At 42.9% G+C, this 12289-nt stretch overlaps 1 protein-coding gene across 1 annotated transcript; it reads right to left on the bottom strand.

Moving 5' to 3' along the window:
* Positions 1-180: 180 nt before the first annotated feature.
* Positions 181-2872, bottom strand: LOC138591491 (complement component C1q receptor-like). Its single transcript, XM_069662108.1, has one exon. It carries the CDS (start codon positions 2799-2801, stop codon positions 1107-1109), a length of 1695 nt encoding a protein of 564 aa, XP_069518209.1. The 5' UTR covers positions 2802-2872; the 3' UTR covers positions 181-1106.
* Between the last annotated feature and the right edge of the window lie 9417 nt (positions 2873-12289).

A 12289-nucleotide genomic window follows, 5' to 3' on the forward strand; every position in this document is an offset into this window, starting at 1 on the left:
GACATACTCCGGAAGCAACACCCCTCAGGACAATGAAAGACAGGAAGGAAATGAGATAAAGCTGGACTGCTGGTATTTTCCATGGTTAGTGAAGGCAATGTTCACCAGTATGCAAATAAAGGAAAAACCTTTTCGTATTCAGAATAAACTATTTATTTTGGTTTTATGTTGTATTTTGACTTTATCATCACATAATATAGACACCTATTGATTTGATACACTTGTGCATATGTGCTTATGAATACATTATTTTAATACTAGCATCAGATGTAAAAACTAACAAAAAGTGAGCTTTTGCTAGAGGGATTTGTGCACAAAAACATCATTTGGTAATGGTGGAAAATAAGTGCATATAACTGCTGCATTTTTATACAATTTTAAGACAAATGTACTTGTGACTTCACGACATGCATTTAAAGTGGCTATTATTGATTTTTGTATTAATAGAACTGCTTCAAATGACAATGTGAAAACAATGTGACATTTTGAAGGTATTGTTTATAGTGATGCAGCTCCCCTCTGCTTTACAGAGCTTATGTATACGCTCTTCAACCCACAACTGTACTTACTTAATGTTTTGAGTCACTATCACTGCCCTCAAAACCCACTGCACATTAACTGCCTAACACCGAACAGCAGTGGCATGTGGTACTGAAAGGGGTACAGGTAAACATGTCGTATAATTTAAGAATCCTTCTGAATAATGTATTAAACACAACACACATTTTATTTGGCCAGGAGCTGACCATAGGTTTGATAAATAGGTCCATACATTGCATTATTTTGTCAATTAGCAAATAGAAGAAAACATGCAAGGTTATAACAAGACATATGTCAACTAATCCTAACTAATCTTAACATTTAAATGTTTACTAAAAACATGGTACTATGTACTGTTAAACTGTTCAACTCAGATCAATCTACTATGCATTTTACTTGTCACTGTTAAAGACAAAACACCTTCCAATGGAAAATTAATTTTTTTTCTTATTTGTTTTGTAATATTTACAACAACACATAGCATGACCTAGAAATTGTGATAACGTAAATTAATGTATAAAAAAACGTATTAATCCATTATGACAGTCTTTTCCATCACTGACATATCATAGGTCATCAGTCAAGATGGACTCATATAGTTTCTCCAAACGTGGATCCAAACCAGAGGACACCCAACAATAGCCATCTGTAGTAGTATTTTTCTTGGCTTCTTTTTGTGAGCGACTGCATCTATAAATTGCAATAGCTACAGTCACTGTGACCAAAAGTAGCAGAGGAATGACTGAACCAAGGACGCAGATGATGACCCTGAAATTAACTGTCTTGGCAAACGTGTTGCTCTGCTGATCTCTATGTGTGACATTTACAAGGTCTGGAGGTGGTGTTTCAGTGTGAGGGGACTGATATTGGAGCTCGTCTCTGGTTAAAGAATCTGTGAAGTTTTCTTGTATTTCCCCTTCAGCTGGATCATCTGATGAAGCATCTGATGTTTTAGTCATGTCTCGAGCGCAAGTCAATCCATCGGTCTCCATGTGGAAGCCTTGCTGGCAGGTGCACATGAAGCTGCCTACGGTATTGATGCATTTGTAATGACAGAGATTACCGACACATTCATTTATGTCTGCACAAGAGTGGCCATCTTCAGATAAAGTAAAGCCCTCATTACAATTACAAGAAAATGATCCAATACTGTTCGAGCAGCTATGCTCACATCTTGACTGCACACACTCATCAAAATCACTGCATTTACCCTCAACCATTTTGTAACCGTCTTTACACATACACTTGTAACTGCCATAACTATTAATGCACAAATGATGGTCACAGATCTGTGACTGGCACTCATCAATGTCAGAGCAGTTGCGTTGGTTTGCATCCAGGTTAAAGCCATCTGGACATTTGCAGGAATATGCAGACTCCCTCATTACACACTGATGCTCACAGATATCGAAGCCGCACAAGTCTTTCATCCTGCAAGTGAGTCCATCCTCATCCAGTTGGTAACCTTCTTTGCAAATGCATTGAACCTCTTCTGCATCCTGAAGGCACAAATGTTCACATTCACCATTGTTGATCGCACAATTCCGCTTTCCTGTTTTGCAAAATGGACCTGGGACTGTCCAACGATAGATGTTATCCATCCCCATGCACACAGAGTAGTAAGACTGTTGATCATGACATACAACTTCGGCATATGTCCCAAGTGGAAATAATTGCATTTCACTTTTTTGTGGCTCTTTTGAGAAGGGTGCCGTGTAGGTTATTCTTCCAGGCCCAAACAGTGCCAAGGGTTTACACATTCCCTTAAAATAAAACTTACATACATAAAAAGTGGGGGTTTTGCAAGATCCAGCAATCCATTTCAGTTGTTTCGGACTTAAAGAAGTGTAATAAACTCCTACACATCTCTCCTCTGTGCATGTGGTGATAGGTTCTTTTCCCCAGTTGGAGTAGTGGGAATCTTCCTCCCCAGATATCCACTTAAACCCTTTGAGAGTCTTGTCTGCTAACACACAGTCCCCTCTGTGCAGTTTTAGTCCAATCCAAAGTGGCCTATCCTGTAGTTTTCTTTGGATTTGTGAGAGAAGCAAACGCAGCACATCCTCTTCTTCTCTCTCTCTGACTGTCATCAGATAACCTCCATTGTGGTCACAGCTCTGACTAGCTCTCTCAAAGCTAAGCCTGTCCATATGCAGGGTTAAGCAGGCGTTAGAGCTGCACAGCGTCTCATTTTCAGCTCCAGAGAAACCCTCAAAGCTTTTCATTAGCTGGAGTAGAAAAACTAACAACATAATTGCCATCAAGACCAACAAATGAGCTGATGTCCAAAAGGTCCCTTGGAGTTTTTGGGTAAAATGTGAACAGTATGTCGTTGTCCATTAGTTCCCAAAAACAAGTGGTGTGGGTCTTAAACTAACACTCATGCTCCTTTATCCTGTCTGGGATACAAACTAAAGACGGAAACCATGTTTAGTAGCAGTAATGGGTCCTCCCCTTCCCCCCCTGACCATTTCCGTTTTGAAATAGAAAACAATAGCAGGCTCTGCTGTGTTTTGATTGCATCTCCAGATGTCTCCGGCCTCAATAGCTTTCAGAAATTTAAGCTGACTCCCTAAATTGTGATGCTACACAATACATGAGCATGCAGGGGCCATCGTCTCTGAGGAATTTTGAGAATTCTGTCAAAGGGACTAGAGTTGACCAACACTTTATTTATAGTTGTATTGTTAATATAGTTATCATCCAGTGTCATTAAATACCTTACCTTACTTGCATTAATATCGGCAGTCAGGTATTTAGTAGTTTAACTGTTGATCATATTTTTGTGCCTCCATTAGTGTATGTTTATATTCTTTATTGAACCATGCAAAAAGTCTCATTTAAATTGAAATCTCCTTTTGAGAGTGACCTGGCCACGAAGGTAGCATAAACATTGTTACAGCAAAAACACAAAAAATATAACCAGAAAAATGTGCTGTTGTCACAAGGCGGAAGTATCGATTTTATGGTTATTTATTGATTACACAGTTTTATTATGCATGCTTTTATGGAGTTTTATTCATGTCATGATTTTATTTATAACTTGATTTTATTGTTTTAATGATTGCTGTGTATTTTGCTTTTGGTTTTATTGCATGCTTTTAAACTGAAATCGTGGGCACCCAGACCGGAAGAAAAGACTCTGACTTCAGAGGAATACAGAGCGGGACACGAGGGACGCAGGAACAAGAACTTTGGTGCTAACAGGAAGAAGCCGGCTTGAGAAGGGAAGGGATCAGAACCACAAGCATCCGACAGAACGCCAGGCAGAAATAAGAGGAAAATCAAGAGTGTTGCAATGCAAAGTACACGTAGTGGCAGAGTGAGGAGCTCTGCCTAGCAGTGTAAGTATCCCTTGGGGACATTAGTTACACTCTGGTATATGTTCTACGGCGGTTTAGTATAGGTTATTGGATGTTGTGTGCACAACGTACTGGCAGCGTGTCTCTGTGCCAACAGGTGGTCTGTCCTGTGGTGTGTGTGTGTACCCTCGGAGTCGAGAAGAAGACAAGGAGGCGGCAAGGAAGGCGAGCGGCTCAACTAGCAGGATCGCAAATTGGTCGTATACTCCTTGTTTTAAGTGACTTTTAACCTCCTTTTAAGACTCTTGGCTATCCTCGTCTTTTGTTATTAAACTTTTACCCCTTTTAACCCACTTCTATCAAAGACGTTTTAAGACTTTTTAACCTTTATTTAGTGGGTTTAACTGGTGCCGTGTAATCTGATCAGCCTTGTAATAAAAATCTCTGTGGTTGCACCAGCCCATAGCGTCCCCGTTCAAATCTCATCACAAGAAATGTTGGCGTTGCCGGCAGGATCGGGTTTTGAGAGCACCTGCAGAGATCAGGGAGGGAAGTAAAAATGATGATGATGCCTGTATACCCTGGTGCTCCCTGGCTGCCAAAGTTTAAAGGGCCCAATGATGACTTGAAGTATAATGACTGGGAACAGCAAATACAAGGTTTACTGGGGTCACAAGAGTTAACAGAAGCCAGAAAGGTGGACATTGTTTTGGGTGCATTAGCTGGGGAAGCTAAACGGCAGGTCAGTGTTTTAGAGGATAATGAAAAGGATCAGGTCCGAAAAATGTTTCTGTATTCAGACTCTCTCTACGGAGACAGAACCCCCAGCCCTGTGTTAAGGTCTCAGTTTTTTAGCTGTGTCCAAAGGCCCGATGAAACAGTGCCCTCTTACATTTTAAGGTTACGAGAGCTACGGTGTAGTCTGCGGTGACATGACCCAGACGGTGCCCGCTCTGATGGTGTTCTGCGAGATCAGTTGCTGCTTGGCCTGCGTGAATGTTCCCTGGCTCTAGCCTTGAAGGTCTATGCCTGCCGCAACCCACCTTTGCAGTCAGACAGGAAGCGCTGCTGCTTGACGTAGAATATGGAAACTCTCAACCAGAGGTAACATGTGCTTCTATAAATAACCCCCGTGTGCCTCCTCAATCACAGGACACTAGCTGGAAGGAGACCCTGAAAAGAGAGATAATGGAGGATGTGAAGTTGCAAATGACAGGACTCACCTAGGAATTGTTGAGAGAAATTAAACCACTCCTGCAACCTGCCAGCACAACCCAGAAGAGGGCGACCACAACCAGCTTCACACCAATGATTGGGATGACCAAGTTGGCCTATTTGCCGCCTATGCAGACAAGTAGGTCACATTGCTAGATTTTGTAGGAGGCCAGCTGCCCAACAACCAGCTTTAAACTAGCCGTCCCTACTGCTATGGTCCGAGAGGCAGGGGTTGAGGGTACACCAGAGGAGACAAGGGTCACAGAAGCATTTATTGGGAAATGTCCAACAATAAGAGTACAAGTAGAAGGAGTTGAGCTGTCTGGACTGTAAGACACAGGATCTCAGGTCACGTTAATGCAAGAGAGCCTCTTTGAGCAGGCACTGCCAGAGACTGGCAATGTCAGGGCAGCCAGAACACTAGCAGTGGTAAAAAGTGGTCCCTCTGAGAATTTGTAACCCTCATCCCTATTGTCTGACTCTAGGTCAGTACCAGAAGCTTGGAAAGCTGTATCACGTGGAAGAAGCGGACGTGCATGGACCTCAGGACCTGAACCTGTCCCTTGGGGACAACTGTGTGGTTGAAGTGGCGTTGGTGGATATGGCAGCTGATCAGGAGAAACGAGAACTACCAAAAGAGGTTAGCGATCTCACTAAAACACCTTATCTGTCTGAAAACCAACAGAAGGAGCTACACACCCTTTTGCTTAAGTGGAGGAAAGTGTTTGCATAACATGATGAGGACTTTTGATGCACAGACCTGGTACAACACCGCATCCACACCAGTGGCACGTCACCACTCCACAGAATGGTATCGACCTCTTCCGCCTGCCAAGGAGACCTTACTCGCAGGTAAGCTCGGGAAGGAGTTATCAGGGAGAGCTGTAGTCCATCGGCTATGCCCATAGTATTGGTGAGGAAGAAAGATGGTAGTTGGAGATTCTGTGTGGATTATAGAAAGTTGAATGCAGTAACCCATAAGGATGCATTTTCCCTGCCCAGGATCGCAGAGACTCTGACCAACCTGACCCAAGCGGAGTGGTTTTCCACTCTCAACCTGGCCAGCGGCTACTGGCAGGTCGAGATGGACCCCCGAGACCGGGATAAGACAGCTTTTACCACGCCGCTGGGGCTGTTTGAGTTTGAGCGCATGCCGTTTGGCCTCTGCAATGCACCACCTACATTTCAACGGTTAATGCAACAGTGTCTGGGTGGTCGACTGTCCGAATCATTGCTTGTGTACTTGGATGACATTATCATTTACTCACCTGACTTCTCCTCCCACCTGCAGCACCTAGATGAGGTGTTTCAAAGGCTGTGGCGGCATGGGCTGAAACTGCGCCTGTACAAGTGCAGGTTATTGCAGCGTGAAGTGAAATTCTTGGGCCATGTTGTAGACCAAAGTGGAGTGAAACCTGACCCAGATAAGATCTCTGTTGTGGTAGACTGCCCTATCCCCACCACCATAAAACAGGTACGAGCCTTCCTTGGCCTAGCTGGCTGCTATAAATGATAAGTGTCTGGTTTTACTAAAATTGCACGCCCCCTGAACCAGCTACTGACAGGTATCCCTGCTGATAAATAGTCTGAAACATGACAGGTACCGTGGTCTCAGGAATGCCAGACATCCTTTGAGGAACTGAAAGAAGCCTTAACACAAGCACCTGTTCTGGCATATGCTGATCATTCTCTCCCATTCTTCCTCTACACAGATGCAAGCAACCAGGGTTTAGGAGCAGTCTTGGCCCAGGTCCAAGAGGGGCAAGAGCGTGTGATAGCCTATGCCAGCAGCAGCCTGCATCCAACAGAACGAAACCATGCAAATTACAGCTCTTTCAAATTGGAGCTACTAGCCCTTAAATGGGCAGTGACTGAGAAGTTTAAAGACTATCTGACTGAAGCATGTTTCAAAGCGTACACTGATAATAACCCTGTTGCTCACTACAGACTCGCCTGGGTGCAGTAGAACAGCACTGGGTCGCCCAGCTTGCTTCCTTTAACTATGACATAAAGTACCGCTCAGGTAAAAGCAATGTAAACGCTAATGCATTGTCCAGGTTTCCAGCTAACCCCTTCCCCACAGATGCCTTCAGTCAAGAGTTTGAAATGGAGACTGCCCTAGTCACGGCAGCCATCAAACTGACCCCTGAAGGAGGTGAAGAGGAGTGGCCCGACATACAGGCTCTTAAGAGGTATGTGGAAACACAAGTAACACCTCGGAAACCAGAACACCAGGCATTGTCTCTCAGAGCCCAGAAGTTATTGCAGCAGTGGAAAAAGCTGCAAATTAATAGTGAAATACTGTGTCGTAAGGTGATTGACCCGCACACTCATGAGGTGTCTTTCCAGATTGTTTGTCCAAGCTCTAGGAGCCAAGAAGTGTGGAAGAGTGTTCATGAAGCTGCTGCCCATGCTGGTGTGGAGAGGACCCTGTCTCAGATCCGCCAGCGGTTCTACTGGCCAGGCATGGAGGTGGAGGTACGTCATTTCCATCAGGGTTGTGTTGCCTGCAGTCTACAGAGGGAAAGAGTAGAGTCCAGGGCCCCACTGAACCCTATCACAGTGCCATACTCCTTGGAGATAGTAGGGTTAGATTTTCTTTCCCTAGGTAGGCCCACAAACACTTGCCAATATATCCTTGTTGCTACTGACCTGTTTACCTGTTTTGTTTTGGCCATTCCCACACAGAGATCAAATGGCTCAGACCACATTAAAAGCCCTGTGGACCCATGTAATCCAGCCTTTTGGTTGCTCTGCCCGGTCTAACTCTGACCGGGTACCAAATTTTGAGTCATCACTAATGAGCCAACTTTGTGATATCTATGGTATAACTAAAAGTCGCACCACCCTGTACCATTCTGTAGGTAATGGCAGTGTAGAGCGCTTCAGTCAGACGTTGCTTAACATGCTACGCTCCCTCGAGACAGCTAAGCAAAACCGTTGGCCAGAGTATTTGCCCGAGCTAGTACACGCTTACAATAACACCACACACAGTGCAACCACTTATACCCCCTCCTTCCCCATGTTCAGGCAACTCCTGGGCCTTCCAGTAGATGTAGGACTAGGTGTACATCATATAGCATATAGCTTGGCTAGGCAAAAGATGGATAGTGCAGCCTCCCAAAACAACCAGCAGTATGACAAAAGGGCAAGAGCTTAACCACTGTTACCTGGGGAGAGAGTGTGGGTACGGGACAGGAACAGGAGAGGGAGAGAGAAGTTGTGTCCTTGGTGGAACCCAGAGCCGTTTGTGATTTTGGAGCAGGTGGTGGACAGGGTTCAGCCAGAAAAGGGTGGTGTACAGCTCCCCCAGCCTAGACCCAACCACCAGCCGCTGAGCCGGCTACAGAGACTCAAGAACTTACCCCACCATTGATTTATGGGTTCCTCCCTGCCCCATGTAGCCATGCCCCCTGTGAATGAAGAACCTGAATTTGCCCCACGGTGCCCAACAAGGGCAAATCTGGGACAGCCCCCGGTGAGATATAGAGATTGATTATGTGGCAGGGACTGCTAACAAGTTTGAGGAAATGTCCCAAGGCGGAAGTATCGATTTTATGGTTATTTATGGATTACACAGTTTTATTATGCATGCTTTTATGGAGTTTTATTCATGTCATGATTTCATTTATAACTTGATTTTATTGTTTTATTCAAAGCACTTCGACACGCAACATTCACCCTTTCACACAGACAATAACACACAGATGGCAGAGTCAAAGTTTGCCATGCTCATCAGTACTGAACTAAAATATTAACACATGGATGGCTATATATTTGGGAGCAATGTGGGGTTCAGTGTTCATGTAGACTGCAAAAGCCAGGGATTGAGCCTCCAAACGATTGAAGGACAGCTCACTCTACTGATGTAGCTTCATTGAGCACTAGTCAAGTGCATTCATAAAAAGAAGATAAACATAGTCCATAAAGGTATAAAGGTTGCTGAAATTGGAGTGATGAACAGGATTTAATCCCCAGAAAAGTAGATTCAATTTATGTTGTGCTCTCAATGTTTGGTAAGGAGTTTGTCCATGCAGCACATTACATGCCCTGCAATGCCTTTTTTTATTTTTATTTTATTTGTAGATTTTATTTATAATAAAACAAACATACATATACATATGTATACATACAAAAAACAACACCCAGTACCATTATACAAAATAGAAGAAAGAAAAACAGGGGAGACATATCTAAAAAATCCAAGAAATAGTCCGAAGCCGCCAGCAGTATTTGCAATAAAAAGTAGCCTGCCGATTTTCCAAAGAAGAACTAGGGTTAAAAAAGAAAATTGAAAACATTAAAAAAATAAATAAATAAAATAAAATAACACCAAAAACACTTTAGGGATCAGCCATATCAGCCAGTGTACAGGAAAAGACAGTTTGCACAGAGTAAAAACAACACATAGCAGTATAGATCACGATATATACAGTCAGGTCTTATCTAGCAATGTCAGAAACGGCTTCCATAACTTTGGGAAATAACTTTGTGAATCCAGTCTGCTAAAACGAATCTCTCTTTGGATTGGTTGTGAACTCTGGGATACACCCCCGTAAAAAAAAGCCTGACTTGAAGGTAGAGGTAAAAATGTGAATGAGGAAGGTGAAATTTAGTTTGGAGCTGAAGAAATTAGGCAAAATTATTAGCAATACAAAGATCTCGAATACAGCACAGTCCCCTCCCCCTCCAGTCCACAAACAAAGTATTCATCAGTGCTGGTTTGAACAAATGATTATATGCTGGGATGTGTACTGACACCTTCAGCACCCCAAAGAATTTTTTAATTTGATTCAAAATCTTCAGCGAATTTCTGAGAATGAAGTTACTACCAAGTAATTTGTGTAAAAGCTGTGCGCTAGAGAATAGCAGAACTGGAAGAGAGGATCCTGAAACTGAAATGGATTCAATTTTTAACCAAAGTGGGGAAATAGCAAACCACTCATCACCAGGGGAGCCCCACTGCCAAAAAGTGAAAGCCCAGTTTTAATGCCTAAATACAGGAAGGCCAAGGCCACCACTGTTTACATCCTTCTATAGGTGGGCTGTAGAGATACGAAGGGCTTTATCTGCCCAGACAAACAAGAGGATAATTGAGTCCACTTGTTTAAAGAAAGACAATGGTAATAAAACAGGAAGGTTTTGAAAAAGGTACAAGGTGCAGCCATTTTTATTGCATTGATGCGGCCAATCATTGAGAGGGGAAGCAATTCCAGTTCCTGATGTTAACTTGAAGTTTCTCTATCATGTCCAACAAATTTAATTTCAGTAAAAGTTTGGGGTTTCTGGAAATCTTAAGTGCAAGATAAGTTATGTGAGAGGTAACTACTTTAAACGACAGAGATTTTAAAAATGGGCTCCAATTATTCGTCAAGCGCATATTCGAACCAAAGTTATTGGATCAGATAAACATATCAATAAATCATCAGCATAAAAATTTACAAGGCTGTCAACATTACCAAATTTAACACCTTGAATACCTGTATGACTTCTGATTCCTATTGCGTGAGGTGCGAGAGGAGCGATTTCAAAAAGGAAGGGAGAAAGAGGGTCACCTTGCCTTACACCACTTTGCAGCTCAAAAGAGATTTATCCATATTAGGGAAAACGGAAGACACTGGATTAGGGTAAATTATTTTGACCAACTCTATAAAGTTTTCCCGAACCCAAATATTTTCAGTGTCTTAAACATACAAGGCCATTCGATCCGGTCAAGAGATATGATGGCAGCTTGTGTATCCTTTTCATGGTTTGAATACAGTGTATTTAAAAGCAGATGGACATTACTAAATGAAAATCTACCAGAGATAAATCCGGTCTGGTCAGGATTCGTCATTTTTGATATATGATTTCCTAATTTTGTGGCCAGGACTTTAGTTATTACCTTATGATCGCAATTTAGAAGAGCAAAGGGTCTGAAACTTGCAGGGTCGGTCTCCTCTTTTCCCTTTTTTTGAAGCAAGCTAATATTTGCTTCGTAGAGTTAGCTGGGAAGCCTCTTATTTTTTTATCGTATCATTCACCATCCTTAACATGAGAGGGACTATTTTCTTATGGAAAGCCTTATAGAATTCACAGCCAAACCCATCTGGGCCAGCTGCTTTTCCTGAGGGGAATGCCCATAAAGCATCCAGAAGCTCAAAAATCTTGTGAATTTTGTGAAAAAGAATAGCAACAGCTCTGGCCTTACAAGTAAAAGTGCTTGGAAAACCTGAGAGATCCAATTTGCTCTTAGTATGCACTGTTCATTTACACCAATATGAGTTTCCTGGAGAAAAATGATATCTGGCTTCAATGATTTAAGATGAAAGAAAACACAACCTCTTTTAATTACATAACCCAGACCCTTCACATTCCATGAGACTAGTGTTAAATTGTTAGTAATGCTGCCATGTGCAATGTTACTGGCATAGTTCCTGAGATGACAACATTCTGGCACCCAAAACTGTATGTAAATCATATTATCCCCCCATCCAGCATCAATGCTTCAACCTAATTTTGACTGCATCTACCCACAACTTCTCAAAAAGTGGACGCTTGCAAAAGAACGGCATCTGCCAAGCCAGCCAATTGGTACAAACATTTTATTTATAACAATTTATAGGGATTGTTTCTCAAGATGAAAGTACTTTAAAAGAAAATGTTTTACCCCTCGATCCCACAGGATCTGTTTCTGTCGCATTCCGTCTGCGCCGTGTTTCTGGTCCATCAACAGCACGAGCCCTCGCCCACAGGAAGCCTGTCTGGTCCGCAGCGCAGCGGAGCGTTGGCCCCAATGACTGTTTATAGATGGACAACATTGCTCCCATTGTACGAAATTGATGCCAAAATAGCCCCTGTGATAGGCGCTGCCATCTTGCGATGGCTACGTCATTTGGAGCCAGAGACTGCGCAGTAGAGATCGGCGAGTGAAGCAGCCGTAGCCACTTCCGCTAACCCAAACACGCACTTAACTTACCGAAAAAACAGCAAGGATCCCCCACACCGGCGTGTATAACAGCAGAATAGCTTCTCTGTGTTGGTCTGAGGTTAACGTTCACAGGTATGGAAACTTCAATGACTGTAGTGATTGTTTTAGTTATGTTTCCACTCGTGGAGCGTCCTCCGCTCTGCTCAGCCGGAACTGATTGGCTGCAGGAGCAGAATTTGTTAACAGAGCTGTCAATCATGATGATTTTTGCTTCTACCATGGAGGAGTACACTACTTAATTAAATGTTTTCTTTTTTCGAGA

This window comes from Semicossyphus pulcher, unplaced genomic scaffold (genome assembly GCF_022749685.1).
Source record: "Semicossyphus pulcher isolate SPU_LCO1_2020_fin unplaced genomic scaffold, fSemPul1.0.p SCAF_14, whole genome shotgun sequence".
In the NCBI taxonomy this organism is placed as follows: domain Eukaryota; kingdom Metazoa; phylum Chordata; class Actinopteri; order Labriformes; family Labridae; genus Semicossyphus; species Semicossyphus pulcher.